This window comes from Primulina eburnea, chromosome 3, assembly GCF_022965805.1.
Source record: "Primulina eburnea isolate SZY01 chromosome 3, ASM2296580v1, whole genome shotgun sequence".
Classification (NCBI taxonomy): Eukaryota; Viridiplantae; Streptophyta; class Magnoliopsida; order Lamiales; family Gesneriaceae; genus Primulina; species Primulina eburnea.
In genome coordinates this window covers 14,561,509-14,581,172 of record NC_133103.1, presented here as the reverse complement: position 1 = coordinate 14,581,172, position 19,664 = coordinate 14,561,509, and the positions used below count along the sequence as shown (strand labels likewise).

Here is a 19,664-nt window from a genome sequence, read left to right as displayed (position 1 = left end):
TCTGAATATGACAAGATTTCTGAAAATGTTCCAAGGTCCGCCTAGGATCGCTCGATTTCGATCTTGCATGGATTTGAAGTCCAAAAGAAATAAGTTGTCCCCAACAGATCCAATTTCAATATGTTTGGCCGCTTGTAGGATGCGTGGCATCTGGTTTACGAAGGCATCGCGATTTATGGCTTTGGCTGAGAATACCTTAGCCACAAGACAATGCTCCAATTTCCGTTTACCGATCTGCAACACCTCCTCTTCAATGGTAAGGTTTTGTTCATCACTTTGTGTTGTTGATATCTTGAGTTCTGTAACTAACCGCATGACTTCATCGGGGTCCATAGTTAACCAGTAACCGTCGATTGTTAGTTCTGAATCTCTTAGAAATGTAGTATCGAAGACCTACACCAAGGTAGGGAGGGAGATTTTCATTAGGGTTGCCGTCAGGAACCCTAAGAAAAAACGATCTCAGTAGAATAATTAAAATAATACTGTTGTTATTGTTAATATATGCATTGTTAATATCTCAGTCCAAAAGAAAATATATGCATTGTTAATATCAATATGGCAAATTTTTTCATTAATCAATTCTAATAATATATTATTATGAAAAGTTGTGTTTGGATTGATGGATTCAGATGTTTTTTTACTGTTCAGATAAGTAAGAACATACACTTTGAATACAGTCATCGTATATTTATATTTAATTTCATGTTAACGATGATGAATTTCAATTTCACCAAACAATACTATTATTTGAAATGTATTCTAATTTGTCTTACAAATGTGTAAATGAATAATATGTGGATTTAAGATTTGATCAATTGTTTCAGTGTAAACAATTAAACTAGAATCGAAATATATGAATTTCAAATTAATCTTCCCAAACACAACCTAAATATCTAAAAACGCATAAGAATTGTGACTTTGTAATTAACTAGAAACAATAACTTTAAAATGACTTTTAAATTCATATATATTAAGATTTATTGGGAAAATCAAAATATATCGAGATATGTTTTATTTTGAATATGTTTTAAAAGTAATTATTTTATGATACGTTCTCATATATTTTTATTTGTGACATTATCTATAATTATCATGAAAAGTAATATATTGGACGTAAAATTTAATATTTTTTGAGATCCTTCTTACGAATTTGAGTAGTATGAGAATTTTTGTGATATTTCGATATATTGGTATTTATTGAATTTTAAAATATATCCATAATATTTTATATTTTATTATTCTAAATGAAAGAATAAAACAGACTAATCTGAAATTAATATTAATTTTTTTTTTAATTCCCAATTCTTAACATCTAAATACAGCTTCAAATGTAAAAAAAATAAAACTTGGAAATTTTATGAGAGTATTTTCTGAAGCTTACTTTTTTTCTTTTTGAGCCAAGTTCCATGCCTGCGCTTATAATAATAATTTAACAAAAGTTCATGTCAGGCGTCGAGAATAACTAAAAATCCATTCTTTGAATTTCAACATTTTTTGTTGATTAATGTTCTGGCTTGGCGGTGTGTGATCGGAGGAAATTTGGCGATGCTTGGACTGTATCTGAAGCTTCATTCACTGAGGCTGCGAGTTTTTCGATTCAAAGAAGCTTATTTTTCTTGGTTTTGTGGCTATGTTTGATTGGAACGACGTACAGGTACGTGGGCTTATTTTCTTAATTTGTCATAAGTTGAAATTCAAATACTTTCTGGATTTTTATCGCTGGTTAATGGCTTCTAAGTTCTAAGATTGAAAGAACTGGTATTCTATGATTTTCGATCGTGGACTGTGCTTTTTGGGATCTGAGGGTCGTGCAATCTTTGATTATATTTGGAGAAGAGGAAGTTAAAATTTCACGGTGATTTGCTTGAAGGTCACCCAACTCTTCTTTAGCCTTTTGGGTTTCAGTTTCACCAACTCCTGAAGTCATTATTGTGGTTCTGTTTGGAATTTGAGTTGAAAGGGATTTTTTTGTCTTCTTTTATCGTATGAGAATTTGGTTTAATGATTTAAATCTTTCACAATAGTTTTAAATCTTTGTTTTGGTAAATACATAAAATTTGAAGTCTTGGGATATAGTTGTGGTGACTATATTGAAATGTAATACAATATGATAGTCTGACATTCATGCACAGAGGTCACCTCGTCTTTATTTAAGCATTGACGGAGCATGATAATGACTTTGTTGAGAGTATGAACGGAGAATTATTGGTTTTTGATGCAATTATTTGGAGAAGTGATGGGGAACATTTGTTAGGCAGTTCATGAGATTTTTCTCAAAGGTAGAACTGCCAGCAGAAAATAGACTGAACCAGAAACCATTGGGGAAAAAAATGTGAAGTTGGACCTATTATGACAAGTTGGTAACCAAGATAGGCTTGATTGTTCTAACGAAAGTAGCCGTCATCCAAATTCATTTCATATGAAAACGATAAAGCGAAGAATTACTTTGTTTTTTTTAAAGAACAAAGAACGACTAGTAATACATGACTTGTGCATGTCCCAAGTGAAGTAAATGTTCTGTGGATGGATGTTGTTAGATGCCTGTATCCTCTGAACCCTTTTACCCAGGGATATTCTCCATTTCAGAAAAAGTAGATCCCCACTGGGAATTTCTTTGTACCAAATCCGCTTTTTTTTTTTTTTTAATGGTAGTCCAACTATATCTCTTCTTCATTTCTATCAATCTCACAGAAATCTTATAACTTGATCACATTCAAATCTACAAGTATGGGATTTTCCTTAGCTTTTTGTTGCTAGAGCTGTTGTGATATCACAATCACAGGGCGGGTGATGTATGTAATTTGGAATTTTACTTGATAGGTTCAATATCAACTAACGTCCATTTATTGTTGCTTTGCAAAAGTAATTAACCCAAATTTTTATATAACCCGAATTGTTATATATGTTAATTAATCTTTTAAGTTCTTGCAATCTTCCTTCACCAACTAATGTTGAATAGGGGTATCTAAATCACTCATCCTTTGTGCCAAGATATCATTGTCAAAATGCGGATCAATCCGCTATTTTTTTGAGTTGGCACCTACCGTTGTAAGATATGACTCTAATGCATGCCACTTTTTGTCCTGGAAGTTAAAGAGATGACTCAAATGACACTTTGTCCAGCATGGCTGACACCGGAAAATAGAGGAGAAGTAGGAGGTAGCACAAGGCATGACTCAACACTCACCACTGGCAGTGGAAGCGTGGTGGTCTTCGGAATTCCATGAAGCCTTGCTAATTCCTTTGAAATAAAGATCAGCTACATGTATCCAAGGTCTTGGTGCAAGAAACAAAATGTGCCATTTTAGAGAATCGATCAACAACCACCATGACTGAATCTTTGTTCCTTTGAGTGCGTGGCAATCCAACCACAAAGTCCATACTTACATCTTCCCATGGGGCATGGACCCATTTGTACTAGTAATGGAATGTATAAATCGGTGTTTTGGCCATGACTTTTGGCAATGTGACAAGTTCTACACCTTTCAACACATTTCTTGACATCTCGGTCTATTCGTGGCCAATAAGAATTTTCTTGAATAAGTTCAATAGTCTTATCTCTACCAAAAAAATATCCAGCAAGATCTCTGTGAGCTTCATTGATGATTGCTTGCCTTAGAGAACAATTGAGAACACATAAAAGCTTGTCTTTGAAGAAAAAGTCATCGTGAATCAAGAAGAGCTTGAGTGGAGCCTTCAAGCATTCATCCCAAATCTTACCAAAATATGAATCATTCTTGTAGAGATCTTTTCGCTTGAGATTGTGATATTTGAAACAAATATGTTGACAATAATTATCCGGAAAAGATTTATTGCGTAATTCCCTTTCCATTTTTTCCCACGTTTTAATCTTTTTCTTGCCATCACGAGCACATTGGTTCTTTAGGTGCTCCCACCAAATGGATGCACATTTCTTCAACTTGATGGCAACAAACTTCACTTTATGATTCTCATAATTTTTTGAATTCAAACACTCTTTCAACGGAGTTGAGCCAATCTATGAATCCGTGAGGATCATTTCTTCAATTAAAATCTGGAATGTCAACTTTAAAGTCAAAAGATTTCTCACGAACATTGTTCCTTCGATATCTGTGACCCCGAGATGCATTATCACTTGAATCTTCATTTCCATCACCATGAAATGGATTAAAACCCATTTCATTATCTGCAGAATCAGCCAACGATGACCCTCAACATCATGTTCCAAAGTTTGCCAAGTGCAAGACGCTGCTTGAGTTGTTGCACTTGCCTTCTTAAGTCATCCAACTTGATATCACGAAGGTCCCTTTGATGAGCTGCAGGATCATCAATATTTGGCCTATGTATTCTACGACCAGCCATTGAAAACCAAAGCTCTGGTACCAACTTGACCCCGGAAAATGCAGGAGAAGTAGGAGGTAGCTCGAGGAAAGACTCAACACTCACCACTCTAGGGAATCCACCAAAGAGTTTATAGCAATAACAAGAAGATAAATCTTCTAACAAGCTTAAGAGCTCAAAAATATGTTTTATAATCTTAAATATATTCTGCCTCCCACAATACAAAAGATGGCCTTTATAGGCAAGACTTGGAACCACCCTCCAAGATGAGTCAAAAGCATTAAATGACATTTGATATTTCCTGAGGCCTTGAGAATGAAAAGTGAGTCTAACAATGGAAAAGCTGATACAAAGTTTTTGAAGACTTATCAGCTTTCAAGTACCAAGAATAAAATCACCAACAATACCAAAGTTGGTTGAACATTCCGAATTCCCAAGTAGCATCACGATCCTGGCAGACTTCAGTAAAATTGCCATAACTTTCTGCACCGTTTTTTAAATTGAAAACTGGACATCTGTGGCTTTCCAATATTTGGCCTATGTCTTCTACGACCAGCCATTGAAAACCAAAGCTCTGGTACCAACTTGACCCCGGAAAATGCAGGAGAAGTAGGAGGTAGCACAAGGCAAGACTCAACACTCACCACTCTAGGGAATCCACCAAAGAGTTTATAGCTATAACAAGAAGATAAATCTTCTAACAAGCTTAAGAGCTCAAAAATATTTTTTATAATCTGAAATATATTCTGCCTCCCACAATACAAAAGATGGCCTTTATAGGCAAGACTTGGAACCACCCTCCGAGATGAGTCAAAAGCATTAAGTGACATTTGATGTTTCCTAAGGCCTTGAGAATGAAAAGTGAGTCTAACAATGGAAAAGCTGATAAAAAGTTTTTGAAGACTTATCAGCTTTCAAATACCTAGAATAAAATCACCAAGAATACCAAAAGTTGGTTGAACATTCCAAATTCCCGAGTAGCAGCACCATCCCGGCAGACTTCAGTAAAATTGCCATAACTTTCTGCACCGTTTTTTTAAATTGAAAACTTGACATCATACAAAGTTTTTGAAGACTTATCAGCTTTCAAATACCTAGAATAAAATCACCAAGAATACCAAAAGTTGGTTGAACATTCCAAATTCCCGAGTAGCAGCACCATCCGGGCAGACTTCAGTAAAATTGCCATAACTTTCTGCACCGTTTTTTAAATTGAAAACTTGACATCTGTGGCTTTCCAATGATAAATGGCTTGCTCTGTAACTCCTTCCCAGTAGATACAGTTTAATCCTTGAAGTTGTCACAAAAATCAATGTCAATGGCCATGCCTCTTCTAGTGTTCTAGTTATGGAACTGCTCTGATATAATTCAATTGGTTGGAAACATTCAATCGAGACTGCATATAATCAGCTCATACTTGTAACTGTTTTTTGTGAAATCATTGTAAATTCTTTCGAATATGTCCACAATGTTAAGGAGGGGTATTATGATAGATACCTCGTGGGACAAAGTGTTACTTACATGAAAGTCATTCATGATCATGTTTTGGGGCATTGATTTTTGGGTGGACTTTGAAAGAATTTATAAAATTGTAAAATATATTTCTTGAACAAATTGAGTTAATCATTTGAATAATGATGATGTATGCGAAGAAGTTGCTATAGGTATCAATGATGTAAGTTCTCGAAGTTAAGAAGGTCATGGAAGCTAATGGGTGTCCGATACAAAATACAAAGGTAAGGCACATGGAACACATAAAAAATGTGAGATTAATTACGTGGATGCTTATATGCATTTCCAAATTCGAATTCCATCGAAATTTTATTATTATAAGGCTGAAACTCCTTCAATTGGATGTGAGAGAGGAATTGTAATTCAAAAATTGAATTCTTGAATTGATGCCATATTATTTAGATAAGAAATTTCAACATAGGTAGTTTTGCTTCATGTTGCCTTCAAAATCCATACAACAACAAAAACAAGCATTCATACTACTAAGTGGGGATAGACTATATGGATCCTGCCACAATATTGTGTTCTATCAGCTACATTATCCTCATATATTGCTAACCATTTTTTTTTAAAATTTTCGTCTTCTTTGCTTAATGTGTGTATTTGTCATGGTCTCTTATATCACCTAAATAATTTAGGCATTTATTGGTCGCCAAGGTACATGTCAGCACCATTTAAATGTGAATCTTGAAGTTTTTCCGTCGCAGTCCCAACTTTATCTCTAATTTGTGGTAAATCATCATGCTGTGTGATCTGGATGTTGGTATGTTGTATCGTGCTTTGTGTTCTAGATGTCATGCTTGTATTCTAGAGAGTAATTCATCACGTTGTGTGATCTGGACGTGATCTAGTGGATCCTTCCTTGGTTGTTCGATCTTCCATAAACAAACTCTGTGTTTTTACTTTCTGCATTTACATTGCTATGCTTGTATGCTGATTATGCATCATGAGTGCTTATAGTATAATATATTCCGCAAACTTAAGTACTATACTAATGCCTGAACTTATATCAAATAAGATTCAAAGCTTAATGTCATGGACCCAAACAATTCAATCCAGCACATAACGCAAACGGGTCAAGATGCAAAGCCCAATGACATAACTTACCAATGATTCAGCCATGTAAGATTCAAGATTAAACATTAGAGAATTCTACAAGGATTGATAGGATCTTTATTTACTTTCCATTTTAGCCATAGATGACATAATTTCAGAATTTAATAATGAATTAAGCCACGTCTTCCTAAATAAGTGATGACTCTTCTTTTGTATTTTAATTGCTCAAAGTGATGAATAAAAAGACATCTAGAATTCCAATAATTACTTTACTAAAAGAGATCGAGGGGTTCTCTCAAGGAACGAGCCTCCAAAGTCTATTATAAAGATAATGAAAAAGGAAAAAAAACCCTCAAACCATTATCAGAATCTCAATGATCGATCTATCAATTGTCAAATAACTAGATACCTCTACCAAGCCCCATAACATTTAACAACCTAGAATCAACTTATCTTTAAAAGTTTTAAAGATATTTAAAATAATTCAGTAAGTCTATTCAACTCCTTTTAGACCTTATTTAATGTTTATTTAACATTCATCGAACTACCTCTCCTCGGACTTTCCAAGTGGTTACCATTTTTCGAGTGGAGAAATCCGTTTTTATGGTTGTACACCGTTAGTCCTTATGACCTGAGATAATGATATGCTTTTACTCATTTACTGACTCCATGATGGTCACCAAGTGACGAGATTTTGTGTAGTTACGATACATATAAGAGCCAATGCATCGTAATCGGTGATTTACCGCTCGTCTGCGGATGTGGATATCTTATATGAACTATTGAGATCACAGTGCATGGAATCTCTGGCCATGATATGTGCTTTAGAAAGAAAAGGGTTTCTTAGTTGCACATGCGATGCTGCTGTGAATACTCAAAGATATTTCACATTATCCAGCCCATCGTTTTATGTCCTCACATTCACCTTGACATCTTTATCAATGTGACTCTCATATTTTGCTCGTGTGCATAACCCAACATTCAGCTCGATATAAATGTGCTTGCAAAATCTATATATATGCAAAAAATGTCTCACTTTATATATGGAATAAAAACTTTTTTGTTGTAGTGTGAATATGACCGCAAAACAAATTTAACAACCGTATATTCAACCATATAGTGAATATAGGCACTTTTAATAATTTGTTCTGCCTGTCTTCACACTTGCTTGATATGTCAAATTGCCTGTGATTTTCTTTTTATCAATTTGATCTATGCTTTTGTAAGCGCATGTATGAAGAATATGATTGACGTTTGATGGAAGATCCTTACGTTTTGTAAATTCTAATTTAGAATACAACCACATTCTTGATTTTTTTATTACAATGAGAGTAGGGATTTTTATAATTTAACGTTAGATCAAAAGTTTATGTCGCTACACCATTAAGAGGTTGACAACAACATTCATGATATTTTCTAGAATTTTTTTGTGCTTGAACCTGATCCTTCCAATCTAGATTTCCATGTTGAAAATTAGAGGGAGAGTGATTTTCCAATAAGATGTGATATATTAAGATTACAATGTATCTTTTATGTGATTTCCAATTTATTTATCGGTAGAACATTATATTATTATTGTCTATCCACAAACTACTTAAAGCTTGCATTATGTTGTATTTTTTTTTTCTATGTCTGCATCAAGGATAAACTATGTTTCCAAATGTGAGAGATATGATCAAATACCAAACTCCTTTTCTCTGAACCATTTCATTTGAGAGCAACCTCTTTACCTTGACACAAGCTGACGTGGGTTGAGCTATGAGAATATGATTTGGATCCTTCCTTGTTAGCTTTACAGTGCCACAATAATCATATCTTCGTCAGCCGAGGAGATGTACTTGGAATAGTGGCGGCCGGACATACTGAGCCAGTGAGCCTAAATCAATTGCTACAGTGTGCCCTTAAACTTGGTTTTCCTAGAACATTCTGAAGTGTTCTACACTTCGATAGCTTTATTTGCTGCGTCATCTTCAAATGATTTCTAATAACTGCACTGGTGATGAAATTCATCAGCAACAAAGTAGCAATTCCTTTTATTGTAAAATTTAATTAATCGCTGGATTGGACTTTTGTGATGATGTATATTTTGATGAGTTCTGTGCCTAAATCGAAAGGATAAATATTTTAATTCATTTTGTTGTAATATAACTCCCATATGGCAAATTCTACTTCTTGATGCGTCTTAATATTCTTCTTTTTCATTGAGTCATTTGAACATATGCATAATGATGATCTCACTTCTCTATTTTTTCTATTATATTCAGTTAACAAATATAACATGGGCTGAGACCGGGGAAAGCGATGATCACATTGTTCCATATGCTAATCGAAATGAGGAAAATCATCTGCTTTTATTTGGAGATTTGGCAAACAAGGAAACAAATATTGAAACTTCTGATGTTGGCCCCATTAAACAAAAAAAGCCTCCTACCAACACTGACTGTCAGGTTGAGTTAGCTAACATTTCTAAATATAACATTCGCGATCATTCTCCGGAATTTGGCCTCGATTTATGGCCCAATGTTTCAGATACATCTGTTGTCGACGTTGTGAAGAGCAATCTTGATATTATGGGAACTAATGGATATAAGAGCATTACTAATAGTTTGGAAGGTGGCTTCTCAACAGGTAATGCATCAAATTTGATTTGACTAAATTAATTTTTTCCAATGTCTACAAAAATGCATCAATTCTGATAATTTTTTTAATCTTTTTACAGATGAGATTCCTCAGTTTGACAAAGCTTCTGAATATCTTCAAAACCTATCAGAAGACACCGAAAAAAGTGATTATGTTCACTATGACTGGGCAAACATTGAAAGCTTCGATGACCTGGATAGGATATTCAAGTAACTAAAATCTTTACTATTTTCTGTCTTTCAATTAGAAACCAAGTTCTTCATACTATTTCATGGCATTTAATTTGCTTGAAGAGACAAAATCTTTTCTTTTTCAAAGGAATTCTTTTCGTGATTATTTAAGGATAATAACTGGTGAAAAAATTCATCCTTATGATACGTTAAGTCTATTTTGGCTTCCTAGAATACAGACACGACCGTATAGTATCTTTTGACTGCACTATCATATACAAGTAGGGTGTAAACCAAATCGAGTCCAATATGAAGAAAATTTTAATGCTTGTATTTGGCTCGAATTAGATATATTCGAGCTTGATTTTGATTTCGCGGGTGAATAGGTAAACAAAATTTGCTCGCATTGAAAAATTCGAATATGTTTGCGAGCTTAACAAATTATTGTTCTACATTAAGTACTCAAAATACATCTATTAATATATAAATATATTATATAAAATATTAAAACTCACAAGCATATGCAAGCTATTGAACAAAATATTTGGGATCAAGTTCGTTCGGAAAAAAATCAAATATCTTCGAGCTCGGCTCGAATTCGATTATTTCAAATACAAATAAGATTTTTCGATCTGGCCAGCTTGCTCGATTCGTTTGATCTCCTATATACAAGGGCTTCAATCTGGACATCTCATAAATTATGTCTAAAATACAAAAAATCAACATTTATTTTTTAATGGTGATCACTTAAATAGAGTTACACTGCATGCTCACAAGCCCCTCCGAAAACCCTTAAAATTGGAAAAATGAAGTGGGAAACAAACCTTTAGATATTCAGCCAAATAAATTGAACAGCTATAACACAACCTCTAAAACCTTCAACCCAAGGGTGATTTGAAATTTAAAACTCTTGATAGCATCCTGTTAATTAGGTGTATGATAATCAGAATAGTGTCCCTTATAAGTATTTAGGTACTTTAGTGGTGACGATTAGAGACCTGACTACTTTTACAAGTTGTTTATTTTCTCTCCGCCATCTCATCTTATTATGGTACCTAAATAAAATAGCTATGATGAATTTCATCCTTTTCCTGAAAAAATTATCCCAAAATTTGATGAAAATACTCATTCCGATTATCGCCATTGTGTAAAAGTTTCTAAAACTTTGTTCAGCTTCTGATTTTTAGATAAAGCCAGCTTAAACATGTATGATCATCAATAAATCCGAGAAACTATTTTCCAGAAATAGTTGGGGTTCTAAAAGTTCCACTCAAGTTATTCTAGCCCTCTAAGTAGTAGAGACCTCCATTTGCTCTAGCACTGCCAGTCGTCTTCCTATAGTCCAGAGCCTATTAAAAGGAGAATTCGAGGAAACTATAGCATAACACTTCAAGTAGCGGTTTCATTTGCTAATGGATAACAGGTTAGATGAAAGAAATATTATGAAACTGTAAAACATTAGGCAGAGTCGAAGTTTTGGAAACAATAACAGGAAAGGGATCACTTTCTTAATGATCCTTCTAAAAGGAGGTCATTTTAACAATTTTTCTAGTTACTTCGTTCTTTGTTTCTATTTGAGAGTTGGCAGTGGCTGAGAGAACCATAAGCTATTTTAATTTTCTGGTCTTCTACACAAGGGGAATAGAATAGCACAATTTGGAGAATTCAATCATATGATGAGAAACTTACAAAATCTATTTTCCAATGATACGAAGATATGAAAGATTCAACAAGAACAGATTGTAAATAAGTATCTTCCAGGGCTAAGAAAATAGAGAATGATGAAAGAGCGGAGGGTGAAAATTCTGTGGATTGTAGTTATTCAATTTATTTAACTGTTCCTTATTTAAAGGTCATGGCCCTGAGGAAATTCTGAGCTATGTTGTTTTTCATGTCCACAATGATAGGCCTTTGAACCACCACACCTTTTTTGTTTAAATGTTTTTGCTTTACAGTTCGGTGGCTTCCCATGCAAGTCCCAACAGGTGTCTCCAGTATGCTGGGTATTTCACATTGATAGCACAAAAGGTCATCCTTTATAACCTATCGAGATTGTGCTCTAGAGAAGGTACTCTTGCTCACCAGAGCTGAAATCAACAGTTTTTTCATTCATCATCATTTACCTTCTCCCTTCCTCGATGCAGACTTTACCGACAACTTTGCTTAGCGATGGCAGAGGTTTTCGGCCCAATATTCTTACTCTGAGTTCATCTAGTTCTCTGTTTAGGCTGGCAAAAAATTCATCAACTCAATCGTTCTCCATACGTTTATGATATTTAAAGTTATCAGGTCTGAATTCCCATGAAATTTCATAACAAAGGTCCAGCTCCTGCCACACTGCCTTCACGTTGTTGTATCATTCAGTCACCCCCTTCTCACCTTTCCACGGAGTAGTCATTAACTCGAAAAGCTAGGATGAATTTTCCAGATCATAGTAGGTGTCGCAAACCGCATCCTATACATCTTTCACGGTGGGTAGGAACAAGTATGTCTTCCCAGTTGATGGTTCCACAGTCAATAAGCCAAACCATAACAATGAGTTCTCAGATTTCCATTTGCCCACTTTGAATAAAATATTGCTGGTTCCGAATTTCCATCGTTAAATAGCCCAAGCTTCCCCGCGACTAGCGGGAATGTGTTATTATTATGATGATGAAATAACCCTTCCTTTGAAGTCGTTTACCTACTTAAGCCTCCAATCGATGATGCATATGGAGATTTCATGCTTTAAACCTCGTCGAAGGACACAGTATTCTGATTGTCATTTGATGATCCAGACATGTTTGAGAGTTTAATACCCAGATTGTCACTCAGATCCAGAAATGCTAATTGAGGTGTTTTAACACCGTAGGATTCACAGGGTATGCATTTGGATGTTTTACGCTTCCAATCTTGTTGGTTGTTGGAGGACATACTACTCTGATTGTCGCTAGATCCAGACATGTTTGGGATTTTAATACCTTATTTTCCCAGTGGTTAATAAAGATGAGGGATCTAATACCATGTAGGCAGCACAAGAGACGACATAAGAGTGTGAGATAAAGTCATCGTGAGAAAAAAATGATTTTCTTGTATTATTAATATTCTTTCTTGTGATGAACAAAATACAAGGCCCTCTAAATTAAACATAATACTTTTTCCTATTTCTAGGTACAATCCCTTGCGTTTAGACGCTACACAATATTCTATCCTTTAGTCTATCTACTTGGGAAATAATATTAGCAAAATATTTCTGGATAAATACATATATTTGCTTCCATTTCTCGAAAATTTAGTACCCTTACAAGTGGTATTTTGCAGTCATGATAACCCAATATTTGGAGATATAAATGTTGGTTATGCGGATGAGTCGTGGTCGTCTTGCAAGGATGGAAATAGCTGCCCGTCCAAAATTACTCGTAAATCTAGTGATTCTTCTAATTGGCCACTTGTTGAATTAAGGTCCGTATCAGATGATAAAGCTCAACATACACTTGATTTGGAGGAGTCTTTTATTTCTGTGTCTGAGAAACTGCTTGGGAACAAATCTCAATCTCAGGATGAACAGGCAAGAAAAGCTACTATTGAACATTTTGTAGGTAACAATAAGCTATTTATGAACGAGGAGGTATGAAGGATTATGTTTGCAATATTGTTCGGTGGTTGTTTTCTTTTTTGCTTGCATTTTAAATTGCTTCATTTAATTGTTGTCTGAATCCCTGTATATAATTAAGTGAATAGGATGCACTTTCAGTATTTTACTCGCTTTTCTCAGAATCCTGGGATCGATGAAAACAGCCAAGTGTTGCCCGAGCAACTGGATGACTATAGTGTTGCTACAGTAAATGCATTCCCATTGAAGGTAACCTTTTCATCCACTCTTTCTGGAGAAAGCACCGTTGTACTCGAGAAACACTTCAATCTCTGTACAAAGAAGCTATTCTTCTCTCATCTGTGCTACTCTTCACATCCAAAATGATAATGATGATAAAAGAAAAAAAAATGGGAAGGATGGAAATTTCTGTTGCACATAAACACAAGTTTCATTGTCAGATAATTTTCTGAAGCTTTGACGAGATTTAACTTTAGATGTGTTAGAACTCTGTGATGCCTTCACATGTTGAAGTAAAACTACATCGATAATGCGTGGAAGGTAAGTATTTGAAATATACGTATTTATAACCACAAAACAGCATAAGTTAAAATAACGGCCAAACTGACCATGACTCAATACCAGACACAGTGGAACCAGGAAAATTTCTATACATCTTGGCCTCTCATACAAAATGATCTGTATATGATAAATTGTGTTCTCTTCTCACTGTGAACCAATAGAAGCACACGTGGTTTAGTAATTTTCTCTGTGTGATCGGCTTCTTTTTATTGTTTCAACGTCAGATTGTTTCTCTAGTTGCTTTCATGTGTTCAGGGTAATGAACAAAAGAGATTTACGAAGGACCAGAAATTGAAAGAAATAAACAAGAAACAGATGTATGATTTATGTGCTATGCGGTCCACAACACAGAGCATGTTTGAGCAAGTCAACGATCAATATGCACTGTCAATGTTCAAAGCATGTCCACCTTTGGTTGTTAGGAAGCAAAAGCAGGTCCAGAGATCCGAGCCATTCCAACGAAAGAACTTTTCTGGTCCACTTTTGGCACCTCCTTTATATGGGAATATGGTGTATCACTACCCCAGAACATCTCACTTATCGTCAAAGTTTCAGCCTGTTGGAGGCAACCGTAAACTTGCTTGTGCAACTCCTGTGAAAAAGTCAGTGGATGCTGCTACAAATCCTCCAGCAATGACTCCCGAGGAGAAAATTGAAAAGTTAAGGAGGCGGCAACAATCGAGAGTGATTATTGCAATTCAGAAACAGCAGCAGCAAATTGGTAATCCTGTGTCATTAGAGAATTCAACAATCAAAGGAGGAAATGTTGAAGTTGATGAATATATTAGCGGCTTTCCTTCCCTTGACCAGAACTCAGCCATAGGACATCATGATAACAATGCGGTTACCATGCCGTTAAGCATTTGCCCCATGGAGGAATCGGTACTTCAACGACTTCAAGATACCATTTCTAGAGTTAATAATCTAACCACCCTTGGAATATTTTTTCCTGGTCATATTGAAAAGTTGCATTAACTCCTAACCAAAAACTAACTTTTTACAGTTGGACATGCGAATAAGGCTTTGCATCAGGGACAGCTTGTTTCGACTCGCAAAAAGTGCTATACAGAGACATTGTTCTGGTGATACAAGCAGTGCCAACACCAGGACCAGAGATGAAATTAACAAAGCTATTGACAATCATAAGGGGTTAGTTAACAGTCTGCTGGTCATCTCAGAGCATGCCGTTCTTCTTGTTACTTGATTTAGTGTTCGGCTTTATTCTTTGTGGTTTATGAATAATTTACCGTTTTTTAGAATTTTCCTTATTTTAAGCCTTAGTACTGCAAAGCACATAATGTTATCTTATCTCGAAATTATTTGGAAAAAAGAGTAATGTTTGGCCATTGGATAAATTTATATTTCAAAAGTGTTTTTAACAAATTTTCAGTCCTCATATCCGGGCACACATTAAATGCTCGAGTCTCAGCTTTTTTTATTAAAGAACAAATTTGGTTAACTTTGATCTAGGATTGCTATTTTCTTATTTCTTGACTGATTCAACAGGTTTACTGGAACACCAGATGTAGAGACGAATACCAATCCAGTAGATCGGATTGTGGCACATTTGCTTTTCCACGCGCCTATGGAGTCCTCAGGAGAACTTTTGGAGAGCCCCGATACACCTGTATCTGCTACGCCCTTCTATGAGAAGAAAACATATTCATCAAAAAGTTTAGCAAATGGATATGTTCCCGAGAGGTTTGAAAGCCCACAAGTAATGTTTCCTCATGCATCAAAAACCCCATCTACTAATGTTGGAAAAGGTCAGTCCAAGAATGTACCCTGCTTAGATTCTGTTGAAAATGCATCAAGAGATGGAGCTACTATAGCCGGTGGGCATGTGAATGCTGAAGCACCCAAATCTCGGTGATGGTAATTTCTTGATCTCTTCCAAAATATTATCATGCGGCAATTTCATGTGTCCATTGGTAATAATCTTAAATTTTATAATCACCCAACTGGATCCTTTCTGGGGTTTGTCGCAGACCCTGCATTTAGTAATATCAAAGAAGTTTTTATATCAGAGCACAAGAAAATTCTGGTAGTCATATCTCAAAGTATTCGTGTTCGTTTGTTTGTGTTCCAGTTTTCATTTCTTGTTTAAATCCTTGAATAACGGCTTCAGAATTTGCCAATCTCCTGTGAATTGTGTGTATCAACATGTCTTGACTTTCTTTGTAATAAACTTCACATCCGTCCTAATTCTTCTACACGTGTGTCGTGAAACGTTGTTCGCAAATTTAATAATATGTGTTATTTTGGAGATATAAATTTTTTGGGGCATCGCTAACTATGTGACGTAAAGGTCTTGGGATACATGATACATTTGACTTTTTTAGGAAGGCGCAATTGTATAATTTACTTGAAATTTTCTAAAATAAGTAAGTTTTGGCTTTTATTTCTGCAAAGTTTGTGATGCAAACATGCAGTCAAATCAACAAGAGAATTGAATCATTCCTCACCTTGACCGCATCCCCAAGGGTCTCAAATTATATGTTAGAATTATGTGTGAAGTTTTTTAACAAATTTTTTTTTTTAGTATTTTAAAATCAAGTCATTTAAAAAATTGTGCTACCATGCAAATTCTGGTTTCCATAAACTCGTAATCCGTCGGGTTCAGGCTCATTGTTGAAGTCTGGAGCTCCTCACTTGGGCAAGGGTCACAGGATAGAGGTCTCAATGCTGGAACATATTTTTGAGTTCTGGTTTGGCTCAATGATGCACGTAATGCAAGTAATTCTTGGTTCAGTTTTATGCCTAACTCTCGACGATGCATTTGTGAATCGATTAAATTGCAAGAAACATAACAAAAAAAATCGTCGAATAAACTCGTGCTAAGTTTGGAAAGCATCACAATAATGATGTTACATATGGTGATCGTCTGCAGTCACGTTTGAACTTTGAAACAAAATCGGGACATGTAATTTGGATTTCGAATGGGAACCGTTTTGTAAGTCTGCATGATAATATAAAACAAACCACTTTGAGTTATATTTTAGTCAGAAAGTGGACAATTGCACCTAAAATTATAAAATCAACTAAAATATTCAACAATTGATTTTAAAATCACCATTTGTTCACACTCTAGTATCTTACATATAGAATGATTATTTCAGCAATCTAAGTAACAATTTACGACAAGAAACCATCAATCAGTTCTGTCACCAAAAGAACATCTCACTAAACAGACCGAGAAAAAAATGTTGCGTTGAAACTATCGAAATATAAAACACGATATAGACAACCATTCTTATTGAGAAAAAGATCAAAGTTAAACGGTTAATTGTCCCACATCGGTTGGATAAATAAACTGAGAGTTGTATATATGAGCTTGGACAATCCTCCCTCCTTGAGCTAGCTTTTGGTGTTTACTTAGGATCCAAGTTCCAATCTTAACATGGTATCAGAACTCGAGTCCCACCGTTATGGTAGATCAGTTCAAGTAAAGTGTATCGTGATCATTCAAAAAATCCAACTGCTAGAGATTTAGAGTTCCAATTCTGCTTCAGTAACAGGGCTAAAAAAATGCCAACTCGAACCATGAAAGGCTCGGAAAGAATCATCAGAAAAAGTTTTAATCCTAACCTCTTCAGAGAATTTCTTGACAGCCAAGATGTGCTTTCGTGAGTTAGAAACAGCAAGATTCTTACAAACTGACATGTGCTGCTCGTAGGAACCAAAACTGTTCCCAAAGAGTACAAGACGAATCAATCGATCCATTACCCAGTTTACTTCCAAGAGATTCTCATAAAGGTCTGCTTCACAGTGTGGCATGAAGAATAGGGTAGGTTTTTGGACTTGTCGACGGCCCTGTTCATTGACAGACAGAACGAAACAACCAAGAGAATTCAAAACCTTTGATTCTGTCAAAGAAATAATTGGATCAAAAACTTGTATTTCTCCAATCCAAGAAAATTTTCTCTTCATCAAAATTGCGAGGCTAAGTTGAAATCGAGGGGGTTCAAATGACTCAATGCTACCAATCCCATAGATTACCATCTGCATCTTTTCTTCCGAGCCCAGAACCTTAAGTAACCTATTCAACATATCCGGATTCAGCATCTGCTCCAAGAAAGAACTGAAGAAGTCAGAAAACTCAAGCTTCTGAAGATAAATCTGCATTTTCTGCATCAATTTGGATTCCCTCGCAGGATCTGCTTCCGTATCTATTGGAGTCCATGATTGCTCTTCTTTTTGTTGAATCGGGATCCCAGAATTGCCGAAACTTCTATTCTTCTTTCCACGACGTGGCAGAACGATGGTCCACTCTTCAGCCGGGCTAGATTCTTCTGAGGAGAAGTTTTTCACAGTAGCAGCCATTCATTCAGGCACACAATTCAGCACAGCATATATACCAGGATGTAATCGAGCCGAACTCTTAAATATTTGAGTTTGGTTCGTTTATAATCGAATCGAGCTCGAGCTTTGTTTAACGAACATATACATAACTCACTGTCAATTATACATTTAAATTTTCATTAAATTAATTAAAAAATAATGATATATTTAAAAAAAATATATTATTCTTATTAAAATTTGTAAATTTATTATAATAAATAAATTTAATAACTTTTTTTATATATTTCATAAATAATATACAAAATCAATAAATCAAATATCAAAACTATTATTTTTTCATCTAAAAGATTACTCATGAACTCAACGAACATGTTCACGAGCTAACGAGTCGAATACTGTAAAGCTTGAGTTTGGTTTGTTTATCTTAACGAGCCTCATTAAACGAGCTCAAATGAGCTTTTTATCGAATCGAGCTTCGAATAACTCACAAACGGTTTAGTTCGTTCATATACATTCAATTTGTCGGCAATTTTCGTCCTTGTAGCTAAAGAATAAATACCAGTTTTAATTGCAATCAGACGACTTCCACTCCAATTTAAAACTGAATTCGACGCAGAATAAGCTGATTCAAACTCTAGGTTTTCAATTTCCAACTTCCCCATTTCAATTCGAGCACGAGTCCTATAATATACATATAATTTGAAGAGAAAAAGGTTATAGAAAGCTACCTTAAGAAACGTAAAATGCACTTTGACCGGGCAAATACGGACCACGGGAGAATCTCAATTACTTGACGGGCATGAACTTTCCAATGGAACTGGAATGAACTTTCCGATGGAACTATAGTAAGAAAGCGTCGAGCTCCGCCACCTCAAATAGTCAAATTGGGTAGCTTAATCGGGCCAAGCTGGGTGTGTGGTACCAGGATATCAGATTTAAACGAATCGAATCGAATCGAATTCAGTACTTTTGAAAAATTTAGTACTCAGATTCGTTCAAAATGAATATATTAAATTCGATCTCGATTCTAAACTTAATTTTTTTTAAAAAAATTGTTTAAGATTGCCTCGAAATATTCGAATATGTTCGTCAATTATTCGAACTATTGCTTGAAATTAAATATTTGAAATACTCGAAATCTATTTATTTAATATATATTTATATTATATTAATAAAATATCAAGATTCGTGAAAAATATAAAAAAAACGAACATGTTTGAGTTCGACTTTAGTTCGATAAATTCAATATAATTTAAATATTTTTCAAATTAACTCGAAAAATTTACCAACTGACTCGATTCATTTAGAGTAGGAGGTTGCTTTAGGATTAGTTAATTAACCTCCGGTGTTCTCGTTTTCTCCCGGCCCATTTAATCCAAAAGTCCATGCAAAAATACCAATGGCCCCACAAAAATTATTTTATCATAACATGTTAAAAATCATTATCTATTATTTTGTTGTCACTCAATTCACTATAATCAAATTATGTAATTTTGGTCTTCAAAAATCAA

General features: G+C 35.0%; 2 protein-coding genes across 5 annotated transcripts; one reads left to right on the top strand and one right to left on the bottom strand.

Moving 5' to 3' along the window:
* The first annotated feature begins 1,345 nt into the window (after positions 1 to 1,345).
* On the top strand, positions 1,346 to 16,056 carry LOC140826781 (protein LNK2-like). Of its 4 annotated transcripts, XM_073189279.1 has the most exons (9): positions 1,714 to 1,870; positions 9,153 to 9,335; positions 9,418 to 9,516; positions 9,608 to 9,737; positions 12,999 to 13,305; positions 13,453 to 13,539; positions 14,089 to 14,766; positions 14,855 to 15,000; positions 15,358 to 16,056. In XM_073189279.1, the coding sequence occupies exons 3-9, from the start codon at positions 9,459 to 9,461 to the stop codon at positions 15,722 to 15,724; spliced, it is 1,773 nt and encodes a 590-aa protein (XP_073045380.1). In that variant the 5' UTR covers positions 1,714 to 1,870; positions 9,153 to 9,335; positions 9,418 to 9,458; the 3' UTR covers positions 15,725 to 16,056. The 4 variants fall into 4 exon arrangements, with proteins under 4 accessions (XP_073045378.1, XP_073045377.1, XP_073045380.1 ...); XM_073189277.1 differs by lacking the exon at positions 1,714 to 1,870 and adding an exon at positions 1,346 to 1,654 and having other exon boundaries at positions 9,153 to 9,516; positions 14,107 to 14,766; XM_073189276.1 differs by lacking the exon at positions 1,714 to 1,870 and adding an exon at positions 1,346 to 1,654 and having other exon boundaries at positions 9,153 to 9,516.
* Positions 16,057 to 16,967: 911 nt separating this feature from the next.
* On the bottom strand, positions 16,968 to 19,088 carry LOC140828308 (protein SENSITIVITY TO RED LIGHT REDUCED 1-like). Its single transcript, XM_073191297.1, has 2 exons — positions 18,713 to 19,088; positions 16,968 to 18,143 (listed from the first exon to the last, which is right to left on the bottom strand). Exons 1-2 carry the CDS (start codon positions 18,813 to 18,815, stop codon positions 17,341 to 17,343), a joined length of 906 nt encoding a protein of 301 aa, XP_073047398.1. The 5' UTR covers positions 18,816 to 19,088; the 3' UTR covers positions 16,968 to 17,340.
* Positions 19,089 to 19,664: the final 576 nt, after the last annotated feature.

Excerpts from the sequence above, each read along its gene's own strand:
- LOC140826781 (XM_073189276.1), top strand. The coding sequence starts at position 1,631 with ATGTTTGATTGGAACGACGTACAG. Across the intron at positions 9,517-9,607 it reads GGAAGGTGGCTTCTCAACAG|ATGAGATTCCTCAGTTTGAC; the intron begins GTAATGCATCAA and ends ATCTTTTTACAG. Across the intron at positions 13,540-14,088 it reads TAAATGCATTCCCATTGAAG|TTGCTTTCATGTGTTCAGGG; the intron begins GTAACCTTTTCA and ends TTGTTTCTCTAG.
- LOC140828308 (XM_073191297.1), bottom strand. The coding sequence starts at position 18,815 with ATGGGGAAGTTGGAAATTGAAAACCTAGAGTTTGAATCAGCTTATTCT. Across the intron at positions 18,144-18,712 it reads TCTGATTGCAATTAAAACTG|AAGAATCTAGCCCGGCTGAA; the intron begins GTATTTATTCTT and ends ACTTCTCCTCAG.